At 49.0% G+C, this 26,075-nt stretch overlaps 1 protein-coding gene across 1 annotated transcript; it reads right to left on the minus strand.

Moving 5' to 3' along the window:
- Positions 1-1,225: 1,225 nt before the first annotated feature.
- HDLBP (high density lipoprotein binding protein) lies at positions 1,226-23,440 on the minus strand. Its single transcript, XM_010716510.2, has 27 exons — positions 23,367-23,440; positions 22,746-22,858; positions 21,698-21,852; positions 20,931-21,146; positions 19,126-19,332; positions 18,486-18,701; positions 17,479-17,685; positions 17,147-17,254; positions 16,506-16,610; positions 15,696-15,774; positions 14,915-15,054; positions 14,515-14,619; positions 14,146-14,259; positions 13,799-13,885; positions 13,516-13,647; positions 12,513-12,731; positions 11,454-11,675; positions 11,051-11,269; positions 10,224-10,362; positions 9,285-9,439; positions 8,542-8,646; positions 7,836-7,970; positions 7,110-7,253; positions 6,757-6,942; positions 4,930-5,046; positions 4,354-4,482; positions 1,226-3,696 (listed from the first exon to the last, which is right to left on the minus strand). Exons 2-27 carry the CDS (start codon positions 22,819-22,821, stop codon positions 3,610-3,612), a joined length of 3,804 nt encoding a protein of 1,267 aa, XP_010714812.1. The 5' UTR covers positions 22,822-22,858; positions 23,367-23,440; the 3' UTR covers positions 1,226-3,609.
- Positions 23,441-26,075: the final 2,635 nt, after the last annotated feature.

Raw genomic sequence — 26,075 nt, forward strand, 5'->3', positions numbered from 1 at the left:
TTTTTTGAGGCACAGTTACAGGTTTGCTATAGTTGACTGAGAAGAAATAGCTTGAGTTGCAGAAGCTGTGTGAGGATGTGTGTACCTGTATGGAGCTTCCACTGGAGGCACTGCTAGTATGGCATCCATGTTAAATGCTGAGCTGTAGACCAAGCTGGGGACTGGAGGAGGAGTTAAAAGAGGTAAGATAATGGGCTGTGTATTCCAGCTGGGGAGGAGAAGGGTCTAGGCCCAGGCCTTCTTCATGGCCTTCACCTCCTATTTCCTGCCCTGTGTGTACAACAAGTATGTCCACAACAGCAGCCTGTGTGCCTTCACCTCAGCCTGTGCACTGTGGGACTTTGTCCAGCACAGCAATGCTGCTTGCAGGTGGGGCTCTTCTGCCTCAGCTGGTTGTTTGCTTGGGCTCCTTGTTTGCTTTCTGCAGTCACTGCCACCTCCTCAGCACGCATTTAGTTCAGCTGGGTCCAGGTTGCCCACCTGCTACCCTGAGCTTTCACAGGGCCCTGCTTATCCTGGGGCTTGCCCAACACGTGCCTGTGGGCTGGGGCTGGACAGGCAGCACGGGACCAGCAGCCTGTCCCTGTGACTCTCCCACCGCTCCCACCTTGGTTTAATGCTTTGTGTGTGCTTTGGGGCTGCAAAAGCTCTCCAGCTGGGGAATCAGAGGAGGAAATGTCACCGCTGTGGGGGGACAGCTGAGACTGTGCACCCCAGGACTGGGCTTACCTGCTGCTGTGCTGACATCCCATAGTGTCACATGGTGAGAATGCCAGCCATGGAGTGGGCAGGTGCAGTGACAGCTGCATGTGGCTCTCACAGGTACAGGACATTCAGAGACAGGGATGGCAACCTGACTTCCATCTACTGGTAGCTGCTGGCTGTACGCTTGGGCTTCCTCATCACCTGTCAGGTAATGGCCCTGCCAGGAGGGATGGACATGGGCACTGGGTGGGGATGTGCTGACCCTGTGTCCCCTCATGTGCCAGCATGTGGTTTTAACAGGCATTGGTTATCTGCCTGGTCCCCAGCATTCCTAAGTTGACAGAGGTCAGGGTGAAACACTGTCAGGCTTTGCTCTCAGCTCCCCTAGAGGCAGAGCTCACTGTGCTTGTCCTGGCTCAGCACAGGCAAGCTGGATCTCCTCACAGCAGGCTGAGCCCAGCCAAGCAGGGGCTGCTCTGGATCTCAACCCACCAGTAGAAATAACATCCGTGACACTCTGAGCTGTTTCAGGTTTTATTTTAGAATTTATAAAATTCCAGTGTCATCCATACTCATGAGCCTTTTTACATGTTTGCATATAGTCTCCAAATTCCAAAGTTAAGGCCAAGGGATCATTGCTATGGAAACATACAATATGGAAGACGTCAGAGAGGAAATGGACACATGCCACAGTCTGCTGCGGAAGGAGGGTGGTGGGGGACAGTACTAGGTACAATCACTTCATGACCTTCTTTAGAGTGGAGGGTCGGGCTGTGGGGCATGCCCAGGTGGCAGTGCCCCAACTGTAACTCAAGCCTAACTGTGCAACTGTTGAGGCCAGGGGGTAGAAAGAGGACGAGGGGGTGATAGGCTTGGTGACACAGGACAGACCTAAGCTATGGGGGTAATAACCATTTTCTGACAGACACGCGTGGGAGGGTGTTACCCTACTTCTGCCTGACCCACCCTGTTTCCTATCTCCTGGGTGGATGCAAAGCCACCCCGTCCTTCAGGGGCAGGCAGATACCCTGCAAAGGGACGTGGCCTGCTTCAGTCACTTCTCAAACTTACGGAGAGCACTAGGAGGTTTTGGTGCAACTTCTGCATAGCAGCCTCTTCCAAGGAGAGCTGTCATGGGAAGGAGAAGCATTGGCATGTCAGGCCTGTCAGACAGAGAACAGTGTTGGAAAAGGCAAGCATGTTGGGCCCAGCCTGCCAGAATTCAGGCCTTTGCCCCATAAGCAGCACTAGAGAAGGGAGGCTAGGGACTCCTGCTTGTCCAAGAGCTGAAGCAGCTGGGATAGAAGGATGGCTCAGACTACAAACTTCTGTAGGATTGAGGCAGGGGAAGGAGGGAACACAGCGCCCCAATGACTCCTGCCTCCCTCTTCATAGATGTGGTTTTCCTCTTACTGGCTGGAGGAGCTCAGACGCGGCCTCCTATAGCAAGCCAGGGCAGGGCCTAGGCACAAGCAGCCCAGAGGATAGAGCATGGATCACCCTCTCCAGCCCATACAATGGAGGCCTCGGGGAGGGCTTGACGCACCACACTGTCAGCCCTATCGCTTTCAGTTCCCCTCTTCCACCAGAGCAGAAGCCTGGCTCCTAATCTCTGCAGGCTGCTGTGAGGCTGGGGCTAAGGTCCTGAGGCCAAGCCTGGTTCTAGCTCAGGGAAATCCTAAGGTCCCATAGCCTGCATATGCCTGTGAGCACTCTGCTTTCCTCCAGAGGAGCTCGCGCAGCTGCTCAAAATGCTTCTCTTGGTTTTCCTCCAGGGTTCTGCTCTGGGTGCCGGGATGAGAGCTGAAGCAGCTGCTCGCCCACCTACGCTGAGAGGCCACCATCATACTGACTTTTGAGGTAGAAAGAAGGCAACAGTAAATGGTGTCCCTGCTGCTCACACCTAGATGCTGTGGTGCTCGCAGGGGACTACAGCTCCTCAGGGCTCTGCTTCCCACCAGCTTCTCCTGGGCCACGCCCTCACAGCAACCTCAGCCAAACCAAAATCCGTCCCATCCAGTAATGCTGTCACGTGCTGGCTTGTCTGACTGCCCACGTGGCTTTTGGGAAGGGTGAATAAGGAAGGGCTGGAAACTAGGAGCAGGATCTGCCATCGCGCGCTGGAAGACTCATGGAGCGTGCAGGCTGGGGCTGTGCTTGGTGTGGTGCAGAGGTGCGCTGGCAACGCACTCTTACCTGACCAGGGCAGCCATATGTTGTTCTGGTCCCTTCCATCTCTGCTGCCTCTAAGCCTACTGAAGGTTTTGTTCCTTTAAAAATTAAGTTTCTGACCTTTTAGATTATTTTAAGCTCTCCCCACAGTCAGCTATCAGCATTAAATGTATTTTTGGCAGTTCAAAGGAAAAAAAAAAAAAAAGTTGATTGCACTCTACAAAGGTAAGGTAAGGCCTGGGATAAACACAAAGGAAAGAGGGCAAACGTTTTGGCTTTAGAAAGTCAAGGAAATTTATTTCCTGAGGTCATGAGACAGGAAGTAGATTCCTAGCCACAGTAAAGGAGGTCTCCTAATGAAGGCGAGAATGCCTAGTAAGACATACTCAAGAGAGCTGATTTTTCTACTAGCATTTGGGAAGCTGTAAATCTTAGTCACTTTAAGTCAATTATGAAGTTTCTAACAAAAATACACACACTTAGTGTTTGAATTTGAGTGGAAGTCTTGTTCCAAAGAAGGAAAGTAGATCCATCAAGAGATGAGAATGGGTCCTAGCTGTGGTGATAGCTGAGGGGAGCAGGATGGGGTCTAGCACTCCAGACACCATTAGGAGACCTCATGGGGCAATTGACTTGTGCTCCAGCCGCTGGGTCAGATTTCAGACAGGAAGTATTTGTGGCAGGTTAGTGTCAGGTCAGCGGGCTGGAGGAGATGGTTCTGCTTCCAGGTCATTATCGTTTGGGTCCCCAGGGAAGAGTCTTGGGGGCAACTTGAGCCCCAAAGCTGGGGAAGTCTTCAGAACTGCTCATATCAGGGGCCTAGAGCAAACAAAAAGGGAACAAGTTAAGCTCCTGCCCTGCTGCAAACTTGCACAGTGCCCCTGAGCTAAGCAGCTTTTCTGGTGTCCTGTGGGTGAGGGCTGAGCATAGTTATGATGTCCTTTGGGTGCCCAGCACAGACAGCTGAGCCTCTAGAGATGGCACTGACGAGGGTGCAGACAAGGAAACGGCAGGTGGATCAGGGGCTCCAAGAGCCCAGCCTCAGTAACCTGGTCACTGGAGCAGGGTCAGGACAGTCCTGCAGCAACACCAGGGCAGCTGAGGACAGTGCAACCATGTGTCCCGATACATTGCTCCCAGTGAGAACATGGCTGCAACCACTGAGCTAGTTCTCTGCTGCAGCACAAGTCAGAGGTGCCAGGGCACCTCGTCAGCCTCTAAAAACCACATGACCTAATGGAACACTTTCAGATCCCCCATCCCCCAACAGTTCCGCTGTATCTGATAATGGGACATTCAGTGCAGGCAAAACATTTGGAAGGAGACGGGTGCTTTGTAAGCTAGAGGCTTGTATAAATCATAAAGAGCAGGATGGCCCCTCACTGCTTTCTCCACCACCACGGCCTGCAATGGGGGGGGCAGATGACAGTCAACCACACTCTCTGTGCCCCTGCAGCAGAAGCAGCACACACTCACCTTTTCATTGTTGACAGTGGCCCAGGGGGCATCTCTCACCACGAAGCCCTTGGATGGGGCCTTGGATTCTTCATGGGAAGAGGGCTTCATATACACTTGCATTGCCTCATTGTCCACCACATCTGCAAGCTGCAGTCAGAAGGCTCAGTTAGGAGGATGGATCTTAACGGTTCTTCAAACTGCAGTAATCCCCAGCCCTAAAGTATCCCACATCTTGCTGCAACCTGTCTGATGTCACCAGCCTGTTCCACAATGTCTGAACACAATGTTTCTCTACTAGTGTGATGGCCACCAACTACTAGACTCTAACTGATGCAAGCTGCAGCAAGGCAAGCACGTGCACGTGCTGGTGGCATCCCAGCACACTTATTCACTGCCCTTTCCTGGACAGTGGGGCCAGTCCTTGCAGCCTGTGGTCTGAGGGACAGCTGCAGGTAAGGGCTAACAGCAACCTGCAAAAGGATCAAGTTCTCCAATGCTGTGGTAGAAAATATCACACGGAGATACCTCAGACATTCAGCTCTGTGGTTAAGGAAATCCTTGCTAAGCCCCCATACAGATATACTGAACACTTACATATTCTTCCTCCAAGTTCAGGATGTGATCAATAGCTTCTTCCACATTCTCAGGGAGTCCTGTCACAGTCACGCAGTTGGGGTCAGGAGCTCCACTCTGGGGGAAGCGAATATCCACCTGCAACACAAAGAACAGGACAGGACTTAGATCTGCACAACTGAAAAGCTACAGCCTACTCCTTGCTGCACTGCATTCATCTCTGGGTCCCCAGCATAAGGACATGGACCTGCCGGAGTGGATCCAGAGGAGGCCACGAGGATGCTCAGCAGGCAAGAGCACCTCTGCTGCGGAGAATGGCTGGAGGAGCTGGGGTTACTAATCCTGGAAAAGGCAAGACTCTGAGGAGACATCACTGCAGCCTTCCAGTAGTTAAAGAGAGCCTACAGAAAATCAGGAGAGCAGTCCTCTGTCAGGGAATGTTAGTGATCTGGCAAGGGGGAACAGCTTTAAATGAAAAGAGGGTAGGTTTGGATGAGATATTAGGAAAAAAAAATGTTTATTATGAGAGTGGTGAGGCACTGGAATGGATTGCCAAAGAAGCTGTGAATGCTTCAACCTGTGGTGTGAACTGTGAAGCGTACAAGGCCAAGTTAAATGGGCGTTTGAGCAACCTGGTCTAGAAGGAGATGTCCCTGACCATGGCAGAGGGTTGAAACCAGGTAGTCTTTAAGTCCCTTTCAACCCAAACCAATCTGTGATTCTCTGTGCAAAGTCTGTGGCAGCAGCAAAGGAGGGCTGCAATTCCACAGGGTCCTCATTCTGCATCTTCATCATCATGCTATCAGCATGAGGCACAGTAAGCTTTCTGTCTCCTACACGGATAATCCTGGCTAACAATCATTTTATAGCTGGCTTAGTGCTCCCCATACATAGCCACTGAGCTCTCTTACAGCTTGCTTTCCAGATGGCTGCAGGGAAGCCATACAAGATAAGACCAAAACCAAAGGCTGCTCATTTGTGAACCAAAAAGCTTGTTTCAACAGCTAAGACCAACCAAGATGCAAGCCTCCAAAATCTCATCACCCTGGATACACATTCATTAACTGCCCCTTCAGTAAAGCACTTATTACTGCCATATACTGTCAAGGATGCTGAACCCTGCCCTTCCCAGAGGTAAACTGACTGTAACAGTCTTTTAGCTTCCAGCAGGCAAATTTGGATCCCTAAGAAGTGTCTTTGGGAATCTTCAAGTGAGCAGAATCAATGATTGAAGCAAGCAAAGAAATGTAGAGAATCTCTTTGGGCTAACAGGGTCTGGGTGCAGTCCCCTGCCAGAGATCCCCAACATCAGTTTACTGTCCATTTCCAGCACCTGGAGCAGCTCACACAACCACTCTCTCCTCTAAAGATCATCTAGGACCCCACCTGAAAGAAATCTATTACTAGAAGTGCTTCACAGAGGGACAGAGCTCAGTGCTGTTTGTAGGGCTAACTGAGAGCAGAAAAGAAGCATTTCCAGGTTCCTCTTATGACCATGTTTAAGCAAGATGATACCAGCTGAGCCTGCTCCCTGCCTGGCTCCTGGAGGAAGGGTGACTTACAGCTCAGGTCACGAAGAAATGTTTGAGTTCACGTGTGTGTGCACTGTCCAGGTAGCTCAGCTGGCCCAGTGACTCTGCTTCCATGTTTGAGGTGACAGCTTGAGGAGAGCAGAACAGCACTGGCTTTTCTTTGTGACTGTCCCAGCTGGAAGTGCTCCACAGGCACGAGACAAAAGAATCATAAGATTTGAGCCTGACAGTCCTGAATTCAGACCCTGCCTTAGCACAGGAGTAACCAGCTCCACCCAGGACTTCCCCACCTGCCCTGCATCACCCCTCTGCTCACCTTAAACTCATCCATGATTTTGCGGATGGCTTTGCCACGTGCACCGATGATGCGTGCGTGAACACGATGGTCCAGAGTCACATCCTCAGACACCATCTGCTCCAGCTCACCAACAATCTTCATGATGGCATCCCGGGCAGCCTCAGCATTCTTCTCATAGCCAGTGATGGTGATCTGGTCCTGCGCCTGCGATATAGGGAAATGTGTGAATAATCAAGCAGATCTCCAGCCTGCTTCCTTTTACCCTCCACTTTATGCAACAGTAACAGAAATCAGAGCCCTAGAGAAGATGCTGTGCTTCCTACACTCAAAGACAACCAGCAGTGCTCTCCGTGCATCCTCTGCTCTCTCACCTGGCTTTCGTCATCTTTGTCAGGGAACTGGATGTTGACCTCATGCTCTGTGCGTATCTGGGTGATCACTGCTCCCTTCCGCCCGATGATTTTGGGGTGGTACTTGGGATCAACAGTGACTGTCAGCTTGAAGCTTCGCAAGGCCTGGAACAAGAGAAGCAAAGTGAGGCACAGCAGCAGAGAATGCACCATGGCTGATTCAGTGATATCCATTCAAGTCCCAGCATTTCCTTCTTACTTCTGAGATGCATGGGACAGATTCTGTGTGGTCCTGCCCAAGTGTAAACGGCTACAGAAGACCAAAGACATTCAGCTGCTGGGGCCTTGTGCTTTTGCCACATTTAGCAGGCATCTGCAGGTAACAAACTACCACCCAACTCATCCCTCATCTACTTATTCAGAGCTGGGATAGGAATTCGCTACAAAGCACAGACCCACTGCTCACAGCAAGGGGTTGCGTCCTCCAGCATCTCAATGAGACGTGAGGGCGAAAGTCCTGGGCAATGATTCTCCTGTCAGTTAATATTATATTTGGATAAGCCACTCTGAGTTCCTCAGACTTACAGAGAAGCTACTGGTGCTATTAAATGGACAGAGGTTCCAAGAGGTTGTACAGCTTCTGAAGGAAACGCCCAGAGGCTGGGTGAAAGGAAGGCACAGCCTAGTGTTCAGCTAGGGGTTCCAGCTGAAGGTTCGGCTGGAAGGAAGGACAGGCACAGGCCTTACCCGATCCTCTTGCTCAGCCTGCAGCTCCTTCACTCTTTCCAGCAGCCCAGCCTTGGCACGGTCCAGGTTGGCAGCCAGCCCAGTGATGGTGATGATATCCGACTGCAGCTCAGGAGCAGGGACCTGGATGTTCACCTGAGCAACATATGATTTCCATTTTGTACCACTGTTCACTTTACATTGGCTTCTCACTGATCTCCTCTGCCACCAAGCACAGCTCCCACTCAGCCTGAACCCTGTTTCTTCAGCCACTACCAACATCAGAATGCTCTGCTGTAGGACTTCAGTCCCTAGGAATTCTGTGTCACCCTGGAGAGGCTAGGAAACAAATGTATGTTCAACAGCCAACCTGCATCACACCTGAAAGCAAGAGGTCCACAGTCCCTGTGGGCTTTGAGGGAATTCTCCCAAACAGGCAGGCATAGCAGAGCCATGGCCAAGGAGGAAAAACTACTCTTGCACTGGTAAGGAATCCTGACAGGCCCCACCAAGTCATTCAGTACTCACAGCATCAACACCGATCATACAGCTTCATCGCAAAATCTACCAAGCCTCTCAGCCCAGGATTAAATCATGCAGGTCTCATTTCCTTATTACAGAGCTATGGTCAAGCCAACGCAGTCCTGAGTACGTCACAGCTGACACAAACATGGTCACCTGCAGATTTTCCAGGACAGAGAAGTTGGGAGGAAAAACAACAACTTACTTCAAACTCGTCCATCATTTTACGGATCCCACTTCCTTTCTGGCCAATGATGTAACGGTGCAGATCAAAGGGAACTTCTACTTCAATGGTGACAGGAACCAGAGCCTGCAGAGAAGAGATCACAGTTTACCCAGATGAAAGACTTCTCCTGACTTTGTGCTTGCCATATATTTGTTCAAGAGACTATGCTGCTGAATTGAGGTACATTCCCCTGTAGTCACGGTGCAAACTCTGCAGGAGAGAGCAGCTGCAAACGCTAAGATGATCTGCTGGGTGCTTAACATCTTTTCCAAGCAAGCCATCTTAAACCCCCTCAGGAGTCAGAGGCTTCATATCCTTTCATATCCTTGGCTTCCACCTAGCAGAAACTTGGACAGTGTCACTACAGGATTCTCCCTGCGTGGCAAGGTCTGCTAAAGCTGATCTGATTGAGGCTGAATCATTCTGTTTCTCTTTCCAGCCCTGCTTCATAAAATAAGTATGTCACACTCTTCTGGCAAGTAGCTCAGGGCTGCTTACAGCTCCAGCAATTGCTAGGTCAAGCACTGTGACTCAAGCCACCAGGCAAGATTACAGAGCAATTGGAGACCTTCCCTTGGACAATACAGACCTTTTCCACAGCTAGTGCCAGTGACCACCTGGACTGCAATCCCAACTGAATGCCACCACTGAAGCTTGTGGTGAGCTTCTCACATCAGGACAGGACTAAGTAGTAAGGCTAATGGGCCCAGACAGCCACGTACCTGCAGTGCCTCCTTTGCTGCCTCACACTTCTCCCTGCGACCAGAGATGATGATGATGTCACACTTCTTTGGAGAGCTGGGGTCTGCATCCTTCCCATCCTTGCCTTCCCCACCCTCCTCACCATTCTCCTGCAATGCTGGCTCTGCAACAGGAGCTGAAAACATGGAAAGTCTCACGTTAAAGGCACAAGAACTCCCTCTTTGCTCAGCATCTCCCCCTTCAGATCCTCAGGCTCAGCCTTGGTCTTTGCCAAAAGAGATCAGTCACTACAGCCTACTACGGTATTGGTTATTACCAACACAGGCAGCTTGCCGTGGCGTAGCCTGGAATGAGCAGAACAAGAACATCCACTGAGATCATCTCCTCCTTTATGCACAGCACTGATACTGCCTTTGCCTGCACACAGAGGACCTGCAACCACACTACAGAATTGGAGGCCATGCTCCTATGTCAACAGAAGCAGCGAGTAAGGCTGGCAGTTTTTTCAGCAGCAGGGAATCTCACCTGCATGGCACTGGCTGTAAGTTACAGCAGCATGGCTGGTGGTAGGCCAAACTATCCAACAAAAACAGGTAATGCAGGCTCCAGCTGTGTTTAGTTCAGTACACCCAACAACAAGAGCATGAGGGCTCAGAGAAACCTCGGCAAGCCTGCAGAGCAAGGGAGCAGTGGGAGGTTCTGCTTTTGGCCAGGGTAGGCACTTATGTCCCTGTGTTCGGTGGTGAGAACACGTTCAGAACACATTTACATTTTTACCCTCTAAAACTGGCCCCTGTTATCCATGAAGACAAGGCTTATGCCAAGCCCACATTCAGGAACACTGCACAGAACACGTGGGGGCACTCCTCCACAGATTTTAAGTAGAACTCCACTGATTGAGTAAGGACTACGCATCTGATCACCCCAACTGCCATGTGAACATGCATCCCCGGGTATACCTGGGTTCTCCTCCCTGTCAGGGAATTTGATCTGGACACCATAGTCCCGGGTGATCTGCTGGATCCGGGATCCTTTGGGGCCCATAATGGAGCGGTGGAACTTTTGTGGGATGGTGCATTCGATTGTCACTTGAGCTTCCTGTGAGAAAGCAGAGTTGCTCTATTGCGAGGCAGCCCCTTTCACACGTGTGAACAGGATGCTTGCACACGGTGAAATCCATAACGGACAGAGTGAGGTGTTGGGAAAGGTAACAGCTGTTGTCACTGAAAGAACTGAAAGTTTCACGGAATCTTTTTTCTCTCTGAGAGGTTAGCATGGAATATTTTTACTGAAAGCTGCCTCCAGCTCATAATGCTAAAGGTTCCTGAGATGAAAGCTCAAGCTCTCTATGACCCTGAAGGGGAGAAAACAGTAGGAGAAAGATAATGAATGAAAGAAAGGAAGAGCACAGGTCTGACTTGGTTGTTTCCAAAAGCAATACTAACAAGACAGGGAAGGCAGGGAGTGCCATTGCCCCAGACCAGGCACAGAGAGGTGCATGAAGTCTCCAATGTTTTACTACCTGTAAGTATACCAAGTAAAGCTCTCCTACTTCCACTCCTAAAAACCATGAGGAAGGTTAAAGGAGAGAGACTACTTCACACAAAATGGCCATGTTGGAGCTAACAGCCATGCCAGACTGGGATCCAAAGTCTGCAGCCCTTACATATTGACAGCAAAGCTTCAAATCCCAAATTTGCTGTGGGACTTGCTCACATAAAGCAGGTCACTGGACAACACTGCTGAAACAACAAAGAGTAGAAGGAACAGCTTTCCTGAGACATACCAGGTCCTCAATGATCTCCTGGATGCGTTTCTTGGCTGCCTCCACACAGTCCTTGGCTCCCTTGAGGGTGACTTTGTCGCTCTGGGTGCCGGAGCGTGGGAAGCTGACCATCACCCCACCATATTCATCTGCAATCTCACGCAGGACCTGCCCTCTCCGGATGACAAAGTGGCGATGATGCTTGGGGTCAACCACCATGGAGTCTTCAACCACATTATCCTGCCAACAGATGACAGCCAGCCAGTCAGCCCTGCCTTCCTCGTCATAAGCACTCGATTGCTGCACTCAATAGCAAATCCAACCTCACTCCAACAAGTCCTAAGTTTTTAGGACTAACAGAACCTCCACACTAACTCATTGCATCTTGTCACATCGCTAGGCAGAAAGAAGTAATAGTTCTTACCAGGTTCTTGATCAGGGCCTCTAACTCCTTCTGTGCCTCTTTGACAGCTTCCTCAGTTCCCATGATAGTAATCAGCTCCTGATCTTTGTCCTCAGAGGTTGGGAAGATGATGCGGGCCCCGGTATTGTCACGCACTTTACGGATGTTGCCTCCACCCTTACCAATAAGGAATTTGTGGTACTCTGGCTTTGCACGGAGGTCCACAGTGTAACTCTTAGTTTGCTGAAAGAAGTCAGATCCCCATGGAACATGTCAGTATATAATAAATAGACGTCAGCAGCCACAGCAAGCATGTAGATATTTAACTCCACACTCCACATACATACAAAATGTTGCAAGAGCAAGGCAGATGCAGCTTGCTGTCAAAATCAAAAAGGTATGACATCTTAAAGAAAAAACTACATGAAAGATGTTCTCAGTGCTGAGGAGTCCTCTCTACACTCAGCATAGTTGGTGAGAACACGAGCACAACAGAGTACCCTGGGAGTCTACGACTCACACTCAACAGCAAAACCTTTTGCTGACTGCTTGCTGTTGGTCACACAGCAGACAACCAACCACTCAGAACACGTTCATATGCTGGCATTGGAAAGGTGTTTGTTTCTTTTCTCTTGCAGTTAAAATGACCAGTTAACTGGTCACAACTCAGAGCAATGTCTTGTAACTAAGGGCTCCCCAAACCCACTTGTATGCAGTGAAATGTAAGAGCTGGAACTGGAATTCAGAGATCAGGAGAAAATGGAAAGGAGATATGCAGAGGCAGCCATTTCAGAGAAGTGTGGCTATCCAACAGCACTCAAACCTCCAGAGTAGGGAGCCTTTGAGTATATCCCCCCAGCCATGGGAGAGAAGCAATACACCCAGTTTTTCCACTCATGAGAGAAAAAGCTCACTGTCAACAAGTTTACTTTTACTCTTCCTGATTGTACTCAAATCCCTCTAAAGAGGTTATGCTGTCTGATGCAAGAGACTTCTCAGCAGACTATGGGGACCATGTGAACCCTGGAAAAGAAACAGCCGGCCAAAACAATTTGCTCCTCCCCTTATATCAGGGCTCACCTTCTCCTCTGCCAGGTGCAGCAGCTGCTTCTTGGCTTTCTCCACATCCTGGGCTGGGCCCCTGATGGTCACAGTGTCACTGCCAGAGCCCTCAGTGGGAAAGTGGATGTGGACTCCACCGCATTCCTCCATGATGGAGCGGATGAAGCGGCCTTTGGCGCCAATGAGGGAATTGTGCAGTTTGGAAGGAATAGAGACCTCCACCTCTGTGATGTTGGCCTAAGGACAGCATCAGGTTGTCAATCAAGCTGCAAAAATGTGGTTGTGTCTACCCTGCTTATCCTCCAACTCCCACACTATTAAGGTCTTTACAGAGCTGTGTAGGAAACGCCCGATCACAGAAGCTTGAGACTGGCTGCCTCTTATACATAAGCCATAGGCAGGCTTGCTGTATCATCCCACAGTGCATTCAATTTTGGAAGAACTGCATCCCGAGAGCAACTACCATGAGTGTAAATTCAGTCTCTGACGAGGAGACAGCAGACCTATGTCAGAGCCTCCATTTGGACATGCAACAGATGCTATCCAGTAGTGCAAGTGCACAAGTTTGCTCTCTGTAAATCTGCCAACTACTGTGGCAAGTCAGTATTCGTAGAGTAGCCTCCCAGTAACAGCCTTTCATCTTAACTTAGCTCAGTTCCTTGCTTTGTTCAAGACGATGAGGGTTGTCCCTGCTGATGTTGACCATGTAGTATTTTCAGTCTGCTTGACCTCAGTTAATGCACAGCCTTCCCTAGTTCACAAACCACACTTCAGGACAACGCTGCTATTTGCATTCTGATAAGCTACGAAAATAGACATCCCTGAAAGAACTGCCAGATACCACAGGCATACTCTTCTCTCCTGCTACTGGCAACTTTTGTAAGAACTTAGGTTTTAGGGCCAAGAACAGACTGACACTCCTATTTATTTCCTCTCTGCTATTCCACACTACAACAATTTCTTGTGTGTTAATGTATTCTATCATCATTTTCAAATCCCTCATCCACAAAAGGTCACTTACCAGCTCCTTCTGGATGGCAAGAATTCTGTGGCGAGCAGCTTCACAGTTTGCTCTCTTGCCTGTGATAACAATTGTCTCTGAATTGCTGTTCTCTGCTGGGAGATCGATTTTGGTGTTGCTTTCTTCACGAATCTGCAAAGAAAAGAAATGTCCCATGTCAGAAGAAAGCCTTTGGAGATTACACTTCACATCACCAATGAGCAGGAAAGAGCAGTAAGTGGGATTGGGATTCAATTGAAGGCAGTGACTATAGTGAGCACCAGAGAAAGAGAAGTTATCTCACCTTCTTGATGTTGGCACCTCCTTTCCCTATGATGTTCTTGTGGAATTGTTTGAAGATGGGGACAGAAATAGAAAAGCTGTTTTCAACCTAAGGGAGAAAGGAAGGGAGAATTGAAGATTGCACCATTGTGGCAGTTCCCACTCTAGGAACCTGATAAAGACGAGCTTTGACAATAGACTTGGACCCAAGGAAGTTCTCTGTACAAGACTGTCTACCTCCAGCCAGAACTTTATGTCTTGAGTTCTGTCATCTGGAGGTGTTTCAGTCCCAACTAAGTACAGTGACAGTACAGCTGTACTTTATTTCAGGGCTACCTAGGTGCGTAGGAGAGAAGAATGTGCCCATACCAGGTCTGCCACCATCTTTTGCATGTACTTGGTGCACTTCTCCACCTCATTTTTGGGACCTCTCAGTTGGACAATATCGCTCTTGTGCGCTGGGTCTGGGAAGTTGATGATAACCTGCAAGAAGCAGTCGTTTAGAGTCATCTCAAGGAAGTGCAAGAACTGCTATGTCAGACACAAACAAAGCTTAGGGAGATCCTGCACACCCTCTCTCCCATTCAGAAAAGGGCAGCCATGTTAGCAGCCTCTGGTCAAGAGAATTTTCTCATATGTATTCAATACAGAGCCACGATATTTACGATTTTAGCAACAAGACTGTTATACATGTAGTAAGTGCCCCCCCTAGATTCCTTGTCTCCTGGAAAGCCTCACCTCTGGGAATTTCTCCCGAATTTCCCGGATCCGCTCGCCCTTCTGCCCAATGATGGTCCGGTGGAATTTCTGCTCAATGATTAGGTCCTTGGTGCGTTCATTTTCCTGATGGCAATACACATTACAACTGAGTACTCAGCAGTAGAGCCCTATATTTTCTTTTACCCATTTGCTGCCTACCAGCTTTTTTCTTTTTTCCTCCTCCAGAGAGGATTCGCTCTAGGCTGACAAAGAACAAGCGTGCAAGTAAATAAAGAAGCACATTTGCAAACAGGGACTCACAATTGCCAGCAGATCCAAGCGTTCATTGGGCAAGGGGCACACATTTGCACCAGGCAAGGTTTTGAGGGAACATAACAGCCCAAACCCTGCAGCTCCCTAAGCATCGTGTCCTGCTCACCATACGGGAAGCGAGTTCCAGCAGCTCTTTCTTGGCCTGTTGGACCCCCTGTGGATCTCCTTCAATTCTGATCAGGTTGCTCTTCTCATTGTCCGGGGGAATGCGTACAGACACCTTGTAGAGGTCCTTAATCCTGTTAACTTCAAGGCAAGGATGGTGGTGACAACCTGCTAGGCCAAGGCTGGCAACAAGGCATCCTGATTATCAGCACTTAGTCTGCCCACACAGTAAACCAGCCTCTGAAAAGGGGCAAGGGTCTCCTTACCCTACCCTGAAATTCAGCAAGAGCAGATCTGTGCCATACAAGACCCACACAAGTAAATGCTCTGGCATTTTAGAGAGCAAAATGCTCATTTTCTAAAGCACGGAATCTGTTTCCTCCCCAAACACCACACATTTACATCACATCACAAGATGGTCATTCATTTCTCTTTGAAAATTCTTTAATGAGGAGAAACTTAATGGCAGACACCCACATTCCCCTATCAGCTGTAAAATGTAATTCACACGAAGTAACTTAAAAAAAAAAAAAGTTAAGTTAAATTTAGTTCTCCAACCAAGAAGAATTTCCTCCATGACATGGCAAAGTCATCTCACAATCCTTTAACACACTAAAGCCATCCCAAGCACTTACTGCCTATTTATCTCCTCATGTCAGTCAATGAGAGCAGCTGAAGTGTGATGGAGATACCACACTAGATGAGCTACAGAACCCCTGATACTATCATCTACAGATGTAGAGTCTGAGTGTAGGAAGGACTAGAAAAAGCACACCACTTACTGTTTGCTCCATTCTTGCCAATGAGGTGTCGATGGAATTTGTGGTCAACGTTGATTTCTGCATAATCCATCCGGTTGATCTACAACAAATCACAGAGAGCTATGTAGAACAGGCCAACCCTTGTCCCAACTCATGCCCTACATAACTGCCTGTTGCCAGTATTGGCACTGACTCTCCAGTAAACAGCTACAAGCACTCTTCTTGCTACTGAGCAGAACAGAAACACATCCCTGTTTTAAGTTGAGAGCACCACGCTTGTGAAACATCTGGAGGGACTTCTATTCTTCCCTAGTTACAACTGAACAATTCTTCCTTATCTGCAGCAAAAGATTTAAGATCCAGTGCTGATTTTTCAGGAATGGTATGGACAAGTTTTGTAACCATCTGTATGGGAACTGCTGAATCACGGCCTGAACCTCTGACTGAGCACCTGAGGCGAGCAATGAATCAGCCCTGGGAGCACAGGTGAAGACAATTCTCCTGTGCTACTGGAAGGAGTGGAGCCTGGCTGCACCTCTCCTAGACCCCATTTAAGAGCTGACTGCCACTGGAGAAGGATCTCTTTTGGAGATCACTCCTCTTGGAGTCTTCTCAACAAGCCCAGGACAAGGATAACCTGTTTAGCCTAACTTTCTTGTATACTTCTTAATTACAACATCTGTATATTCATTGATTATACACCATCGGACATACAGCTTGCTTCCTGCAAGTTCTGTTAAGCATGGAAAAACATCATAAATGTGAAACACAACTTATCATCTCTGTTCTGTTGCCCCTTCCTATGAACTGAGACTACTAACACCAACTTACCAGATCCTTGACCATGACTTCAATCTGTTCCTGAGCCACATTCACATCTTCTGTAGGTCCTTCCAAAGTGATTTTATCCTCTCCTTCCGTGAATTCAATGTGAACCTTGAGACAAGGCAATGAATTCATTAAGAATTTTCCAAGATGAGAGACAGATCAATGCCCTTAGTCAGGCCTACATAATCTCTGCCACTAATACTTTCCTTCCCACAAGGCACACACATTATTCCTGAGCTTTCAGAAAACAGTAATGCACAATTTGGCCAGTGCCAAATCTAGAGCCTATGGCTCTCATGCTGTTCTTATTGTTTGCAAGGGCTTCAGAGAAGTTGCTCACCGAACTTTATCTCAACATGAACTCACAGCAAGAAAGCCTAGTTGAATTCAGCACTTACAAGTACGTTACCACATCAATTCTTCAACTAGTGCCACCTAAAGCTTCCTCTGAAGGAATAACCAGAAGAATAACTTAGGATGAGTAGCATTAGCAGCAGTGAAAGAGAGGCTCCCTTTAATGTTACGATCTGTGCCTTTTCCTCCTTGGTTACACTCACTCTAGAACACGTTTCTCTTCTACAAACAGCGATCTGGAATAAACAATATTCTATAGAGGGTTCTAAAGCTAACCAGCTCGCCCATACCTTTGGCATCTGCTGAGTTATTTTGGCCAGGTTTTGTCCTTTCTTTCCAATAATGAAACGATGAAGCCAAGAGGGGGCAGAGACCGAGGAGACGGTAAAACTGTTGGCCTGAAAGACAGAAAATTTAAAAAGCTGTTTGATGGACAAACTGGAAGAAGTCTCCACAAAAATTCAGTTCCAATTTCTATGGTGTATCCTCAGTACTGAGTTCATCTACGCAGCATTTCTAACAGCCCAACAAAGACCGCTCCTCCTCCACCTGTCCATGCTGCTCCTAGTTATATCCTAATGCGACTTTCTAACCCATCTGACCCAGCCCATCTCATCAGTACCTTTGCATAGACTTCAGTCAACGCTTGCCCAAGCTTTTCAGGTTCGCCTCGCAGTATCACCGTCTCCGAGCTACTGTCAGTGGGTGGGATCTCGACAGAGACTCCAGTTTTCTCCAAGATCTCCTGCAGGGAATTCCCCTTGGGGCCGATGACATACTTGTGCTGGGACTTCTTCACTTCCACTGCAATGGTAGTAGTCTTCTTTTTCTGTGGGGGCAGAGGCACTGGGGCATCAATTACAGGGGGGATAGAGAAGGACAAGAGTGGAAGGAAGAGGCAGCAGATGCAGTGAATTTCTGCACCAAGTAAAGAGCAAAGCAAAGCTGAGCATGTTGGTTCTGCAGTACCCTAGCACCTACTGGGGCCCTGCCCATAGAAAGCCTTGTGCTCACAGACTCATAGTCAAAGTACAAAACCAGCATTCTGTGGCAATGGTCCTCCTTCATGGAGGAGACCATGCATACAGCCTTGCACAACAGGGCTCAACACTCAGTTGTCCTCAGGGCAGTGGTGTAACGCAATACCATGTAGGTTGCTTGGCTATAAGCTGATTAACTATGTTGAAATCCAGAGTGGTGCAAATACAAACCTAACCATGAGAAAAAACTCCCCAATAACCCACAGCAAGGATATTCACAACGATGCTGGCTACGGAAAATAAACAGGAGTGAAATAGAAACTTCTATTTATGTAGAAACCTTTTGCTGTCAGCTGGCCACCACTGACTTCACACTTCCCTCCTTAGTATCACCTGTGCAAACTAAGGGAGCCCTACATGGTCTGCTGAGTCACATGACAGAAAAACAAGACATCTGTCACCTCCCTGGCAACATCACTCCAAGTTTCACTCTGTCGAGTAAGGAAACGGTAAGATCAAGGGCTATGCACTGCAAGGACTGCAGAGTCAGAGCTGACACGAGGAAGACATAAACAGAGAGAAGTGCAAGAAGAGAAGAGGGACTATGAACAGGCTGGGAGGAAGATGGAGATCTTATAGGACCACATACCTTCTCCTCATAGATCTTCTTAACACGAGCAACAGCCTGGGCCAGCTGCTCCTTTTCTCCAGTGAAGACTATCTCCGTCTTGTTGACGCTGGGTGGAGGAATGTTGATGCGTGTCCCCGTGTCCTGCATGAGCTCACTCACCAGCTTGTTGTAAGGGCCAGCAATGAAGGGGTGATACACCTTCTCCACATCCAGCCGCTCCACAGCACGCTTATCCTGGAAGAACAAAACTCTGTGAGAACTGCCCTTTGTTATACAATCTCTGCCAGACATGGGTACAAGTTCCCAGTGGTGCCCTACTTGACACTCTGGCCCATGTAAATCTCCATTCTCTTCTGTCTACAAATCCTACTGTTGCTACTCATGTTTTATGATATTCACCATTCTAACATCTTGCCTTGGCTGAGCTGGCATCCGATTATGACCCACTTCAAACATGAAACAAACTTATCTGAATTAAGAAATGGACAAAATGGAGATCAGGAAGTTGAAGAAGCTGCTGTAGGTGCTCAGTGTACAGTCTGCACAGTACACGTCTCCATTCTCACTAACACACTAACTACCAAGCATGGCCACAGTTGCTACTAACATGCAGTATTCAGTGGAGAAGTAAAATGGCAAGATCACAGTACTGCAGTACCTGCTCAGCAGAGATGAGCAGGATCTCATGCCGGGCTTTCTCAATCCCTTCTTTAGTGCCGGTGATCTTGATCTGGTTGCTGGGGTCATCCGGGCGGGGGATCTGGATTTTGGTTGCAGTTTTAAGCTCCAGGTCCTGCAGCTTCTCGCCATTCTTTCCAATGACAAAGCGGTGGTGCTCTTTGGGGATGGCAACTGTCGCTGAAGCCTGAAACACAGGAACCAAACAAGTGTAAGAACCTTTGCCTGCACTGGCAGACTCACAGAAGCAGGCCTGGGGAAAGCAAGTTAGATGCTGCTGAGCAGTACCACTAAAGAGGAAACGCAATGCCTTCCCAGCAAATCCTGCCTAAGTTCTGAGACCGTGCCATGGCAGTTAATCTACAGTGCCTATACACGAGGAGACTAAATCCCATCTTTTCCTCAAAACCCTTCTGTTTGTCCAGAAGTGGTACTCAGAATTTGCAAAGGCCTTTGGGCACAGATGAGGAGATGCCTCTCTTTCAGCATAACAAAAACAGATGCAGTACCAGACAGCAACTGAGACGATGGCTCAGGGGTGGAGTTTATCTGAACTCTGACATCTGCTGCTAAGGCTACAGAGAACAAGACACACAGGCTGACTCCTAGGAAACAGAAATTTAACACCAGAAACCTACTCCAGCAGACAGACAGCTATGAGATACTGCTACTCACTGGTTTTCGGTGTAATACATACTGCTGCCAGGACTACCCATAGAAGATCTCTTGGAAAAAGGGTCCTAAAAGCTTCCCTCAATCTACTTTTAAAGAGATGGTTTGTAACAGGGATTCCTGACTTCCTCCCTTCTCACTGAAGTTTTACTTGCCTGCTAGGTTGTGACTGCTACCACGCTCATGACTCCTGTGAATATTTAACTACTAACAGTAATTAGACACACAACATTCCAACTACACTGGAAAAAATGAAAAAAGATCATTTGATCTTCGACCCTGTGTTCTTATAATGAAGCCAGCCAAGCCTAGGAGCAGTTGGGAATCCAGACACACCTTTGTCTGGGGCCAAAGCAGTAGGAGGTACATTTGGGGAGAGCGGGTCATGTATAGTACAACCTGAACTAATTTTTCAGGTGCACATTATTTAGGGTTTGTCCCTTTCTCTTCCCTCTGGCAGAGTATGACACATGGGCTGAATAGCGCTGAAGCAAACATAGTATTAACTACTGTATTAACTGCCTTTGACATTGCACATGAATACAAGATGTGGCTGCAATACAGCCTAACAAGTACTACCATCCTGACTATGAACTCAAAAATCTGAAGGTGATGAATCAAAACCTACGGGACTGAAAGAAGCAATTGAAACAACGGAGCTGTGGCTCCTTACTAGTGCAGCTTTAATTACACCACCCAGAACCCTGACCTGAAGCACTAAGCTTTTGGCAGGAGCTCTCATTCTCTCATCCCTTCATGAAGGATGTAGGTGGAACAGTCCCATTCTCACACACTAGTAATTTTGTGTGAAGGGTCTGCGTCCTCTCCAGGACCAGCACCTCAGCATAAAGTTGTTTCCAATCCAAGCGTTCAGAGATTGTAGACTCCACCCTTCGTGCAACACCATGGCCTCTAATTAACTATGAACCCTATTTTAAGCATTACCTCCATTCCAAATCGCCAACGGTGTGCTTTGAAAATATACAGCAAAGCTGAATTAGTCATCTAATAACACCTCCTCAGCTTATAAGCAGACACACGCAGGGGTCTCAACACATTCCTAAATCCTGGGGAAGAGCAAGGATGAAGTAAGAAACAGTTAGATGCCCCTACCTGTGTCTGCAGCCGAGCGACAATCTCCTTTCGAGCCTTCATGACTGCTTCCAGCTTGCCAGAGACCATGATAGAAAGGCCCTGGTCCTTTGCGAGAGACAGCTCCAGGTGAGCTCCTGTCTTCTGCATGATGTCAAGGCAGATCTTGGCCTGCTCGCCTTCTCCAAACTGATTCATGTCCTTGTATTTTCTCTCTTCTAGTGGCACATGAAACACCTGCTCAGCCACAGGACAAATAAGAGAAAAGGCACAGCAAACAGTGAGTATGCTTTTGATTGCCAGTGCCTCCCTCTGTTCTTGTTGTCTTGACTTTGCTGAAAAACTAAGTTCCCAGGTTTGGATAACCCATGGGCACTTCCATGTGGACACAGGCTGTGAGTAGTGACAGGGCGAGAGTGCTGCAGCAGCCAGACTGTCCCATACTGAGAGCCCTCCCAAAGCATGTCAGGCAGGTAGAAGCGCTAAGTTAACAGCAGGAGTACTTAAAAATTAGTGCTCACTGCTCGACTTCTGCAATCCCCCCTTCAGGCCTGCTCTAGCTAGTTCTGCAATAGGGACTGAAAGCATTCTCTGAACAGCTTTCCAACAGTTTTCCTCTCCTCCCAGAGTGGTCCTAGATCTCAGGTGCAATTCTCCTCATGCCCTGAGAGGCAAAGAGGCTGCTAATCTGACACACAAATGATTTCATGCTCTGAGGAAAGCTTTGTTTCACTTGTTTTCTGGAAGAAAGAAAAAGGGGAGGGGATAGGGTGCCTGCTCCCACCAACCTGAGTGATGACAGAAGCCTTTATCGGTCGGATCTTGCTCCAGGGACCAGACGGTTCCTGGGCAGCTTCCAAACATGGTGCTTTCTCAGGGAGCGGAGGGAAGGCTTCCTTGTAGGTTGGAGGATCATTCTCTTCTTCAGAGTTTAAAGCTGTAACTGAAGTGAAGCAAACAGGATAAAGAGATGCTCTCCAGGCAGAGATGCCCCTACTGATCGGCAGTGCAAGCACATTTCTACACTAACAAGGGAAAGTAAGCGACTTGTGCACTACTATTAATCCTATTACAGTTATGCTTGAGGAACAGCCAACTCTGCAGCACAACTGAACTCAGTACAGCAGACTGCAGTAGATGCTGTGACCAACTCGCCTCATCTGATGCAGAAAGGGAATGTGCAAATGAATGGTGGCAGAAAACAACACATTGCTTCAAACTTTGTAAAGAGGAACTTGACGAGGGGACAACGGGCTGAGCAGAAAGAATGTAAATGAACAGAGAAAGGCTGCAGGTCACAAGGGGTGAGACAAACACACACCCAAGGAGAAGGCAGGGAGAAGTGTTACAGTTAGGGCAGACTCCAGGGAAAGTCTATATGAGGACATTATTCTCAACTCAGTTGTGTGCTGCACTGTGCCAAGTGGGCCAGCTGGCAGCTGGAGGATGGGTGCAGAAACACTCCAGTGAGCCAGCCACTTACGCTTACTTTACTCAGCACCTGGCTGAGCAAAAGAAGGAAATGACTGAGTCCAGCACACTGATCCAACCAGGCCGCACTGCAGCCCAGTGCCCCACTCTTGCATGTATCCTGTCTCACAGTCAACAGAATTGCTAGTCAGAGCTGCATGAAGATCTGAGGCTTGCTTATTCCAGGCTCTGCACGGTGCTGCCATTAGTGGATAGCTAGAGTGTGTGGTGAGCCACCCATACAGGAATGGAGAAGGCAACTTTTGCACACTTGTGGGGAATCAGATGCCTGAAGTGAGCACTGTAATAGCAAGGAGCCCTGTCTACATTTAGAGACACAGCACAGGAACTCAGCTGTTTTCTCACCTTTCACCTGCTGCTGAGTCAGGCCGCTGCGGTGTTCAGCGAAGCTCTCCTGGGTCAAAACTGCCACGGAGCTCATTGTCGACTTCCCACCCACACACAATCCGGGTATGCCACTGCAGAGAGAGAGAGGAGGTGGTGGCACTATTACCAACACCATTCGAGGGGCACAAAAATTACCCCAGGAGGGCAAAGCATGCTAAGCTTTGCCAATCGGCATCGTGAAATCGGCCACCTAGAGTGCCAGTCAGCTGCCCAGTTCTCTCACTAGTCCAGATGGGAACTCACAGAAGAGTGGACACCAAAAGCAGAGTTCTTCATTAAGAAGGGAGAGGATGCACAACGTAAGAATGTCACTGGAAAGGGGGAGAACGGAAGGTGCTAAAAGACACTCCAATTAATCTATCTATTATTAAAAGCGTGCAAAAAATCTGGATAGTGAGTCTAAGACCATAGTGTAATCCTGGAGAGAAAAGGAAAGAGGCCCAGGATTCTGCCTCTTCTTGAAGATGGCTTAGTTAAGTGTCTGAACTCCTGCTGATTTGGGGATACGCTCAGAAAGCCACTCTGATAAGCATGCTTAGCAACGCCAAGATCTTTGGCACTCCCAAAATAGGAACTTACCAGCTAAATGGTCAGTAGCCAGAGAGTCCGTCCTGTAAGCTGCCCGTTTGTCAGCCTGCCAGCTTTTGCTTTATAGAAAAGAAAAGAAAATATTTATGCGGCTGCTCCAAGACAACAGAAAAATATGACACTCGCGTTACTGTAACTTGCAAAAGAGCACTGCTGTACCGTGTTTCAAACTTGCATCCTATCCAAGATGTTCTCCTACTGAGTCACATCTCACCGCACTTTACCTGTCATGCTTTACTAGAGCTGCAGACAATGCCGCTGCCTGCTGACCCTCACAGCAGGAAGCCTGGGGAAGCTACCCTTTCATCACACCAGCTGCAGGAGCAGCCATGCAGTACAGGCAAAAATACAGTCAATTAGCACCAAATGTGCAAGGTAGACATGAAATTTCAGGGTTGCGGCGAGAGCATTGACATCTAGTCAGAGGAGACTAACAGCCTGAAAATCTGCCAACAACACTGCCATCGCTCACAAGTTAGGAATGTAGTTTAGTGGAGCTTGGGTGAATCAACACAGACGTCCTCACAAACTAAGGCAAACGCTCAGGACTATCCACATGCAGCTGCTGGCCAGTCCACCTCTTCGTTTTTTACTGCAATAAGATGATACAACAGGCACTGAACTCTGGCTCCAGGTCTGTCATTCCAAAGAAAAAAAAAAACCCACAGTGATTTACATGGACTGTTCTGAAGGCATCTTCAGAAAGAAATAGGTTGTTGGTGGGAGCTTTATATCTCCTGCATCTGCAGCGCTGATCGGGAATTTAAATAAGAAAATAAAAGCCTGAAAAGTACACGCTGTCAGATGTACAACAGTTCCTCCACACCCCCCAGCTGCATGTGTGTGCTGCTGCAGGGCCTGCAGCCTCCTGAAATCCAGTGCCTCCGAGTGCTTGTGGCACAACAGGTCCCTCTCCTACACAAAGCCTGCGGTGCTGCTTCTAAAAGCGAGCTCCAGCACTTCTCAGGAAACTGATCTTCACCATTTCTGGCCTCCCAGTGTGCCAGAAAAGCCTCCAAAGAACTGAGCCTCTGACGTGGCATCTTGCATCAGGCTGATGTGGCGACAGAATAGGTGACAGAGGCAGGAGGAAAGGAGAGCAGCAGTGCACCAGGGTCACAGGGACCTGATCTGTGTTTCAGTGAAAGCCACACAGGGAATTTCCACTTGCTTCACCACCACCTGAGCAACGGAGCTAATGTTACAATTAATTCTCCAGCGACCTGCTGCTGCCAGGTGACAGCTCCCAGCCGCGCTGCCTGAAGCACAGCTTCTGCAGCACATGGAGGCTCTGCAAAGCTGGCGTGCAGGAAAGGGAGGCTGGCTGTCTGCTCTGGAAGAAATGCTTGTGCCCTGCTCACTGTCCGTGGGTACGCTGAGGATCACGTCACCATGCAAACAGAGCTGCCAACACCGCCTTCAGCTCACTGGGTCACTCAGGATGCCGCTGCCTCAGGGCAAGGTGCCAACAGGACCAAGAGTAGGAGCCAGCAGGACCCCATACGCCACAAGCAGCTGTGAGGCTCTGGCCAGAGCTTTGCTAATGGCATAGATGCAGTTACAGTTCTCATCTCCTGGGGAAGCATCACCTGGTTCTGCTCCACAGAGGGGGAGAAGGATGAAAAATTGGTGAAACTACACCAAAATAGTGGCAGCCTACGAGGCACAGCCTCGAAGCACAACCTCAAGGCACAGCTGCTGGTTTCAGTGTGTCCACACCAGCTGTGGAGATCTTGCAGGCAACACCTCAGAGCAGAGTTAGATATTCGAAGAGAAATCTAAGGGCAGCACTTACCCGTGTGGATTTCTGCTTTGTCACCCATACGGCAAGCTAAGAACAAATGTTTTCCATCTCCAGTAACCCCAAACATCTGGTATGCTGTAGGCCTCAGGGATTCATCTCTGGCCAAAATTGGAGGTGGCCATCAGAATGGTATTTTAAACATAATGTTAGCAGCGGCGCTGCGCCTGAAGCCCACACCTCCTCACCATCCCACTGCAGGCTTTGAAACTAAGCTTACAGCCACGTCAGGCCGGCACACGATCAGCTGGGTCACCAGGTTCCGAACCGCCAGCCTTATGGCTGCCTGCAGCATGGCCACAGCAAGCTTCACAAGTTCGGAGCACGCTTAAATAGGAGAACAAATCATCCCGAGAATAGCTCCTAGAGAGGGCCAGCCCTAACTGTACGGAAATGTTTGTATAAAGGGAAACAAAAGCAAAGTCTTGCGCTGCACTGCCAACACAACCGACGCTAGTGGCCAGAAACAGGCAGCCGGGCAATATTTTACTGAAATATTTGCATTCTGAGTTACGGTACCCACAAGCAGACGCGGCTAAAGCTTCGGGCAACCAACCCGGCTGCCGTCCTCCGCCCGGGTCCACGCACTGCCGGTCGGTCCGAGCCGACGGCAGCTCGGCGTTACGCGCTTCCTGCCTGCCCCAGGTATGCCGGGCCGCCCAGCCTTGGCTCGCTCCCGGCGGCCAGCTGCTGCGTGGCAGGATGGAGCCCTCGCACCGCTTCCTGCGGCAGCGCGCAACGTGACCGGCGCCTGCCGGACGCGGCCAGCCTTCAATCCGAGCTCTGTGCGCGTTTTCTCCCCTCCTAACCCGCTCGCCGCCCCCTCCCCTACCCCGGTTTCCCGTGCTCGCACAGCGCTCACTTTGCGCCCGGCCGCCCGCGCTCCGTTCGGGCGCCAG

The sequence above is a fragment of the Meleagris gallopavo genome, chromosome 11 (assembly GCF_000146605.3).
Source record: "Meleagris gallopavo isolate NT-WF06-2002-E0010 breed Aviagen turkey brand Nicholas breeding stock chromosome 11, Turkey_5.1, whole genome shotgun sequence".
Classification (NCBI taxonomy): Eukaryota; Metazoa; Chordata; class Aves; order Galliformes; family Phasianidae; genus Meleagris; species Meleagris gallopavo.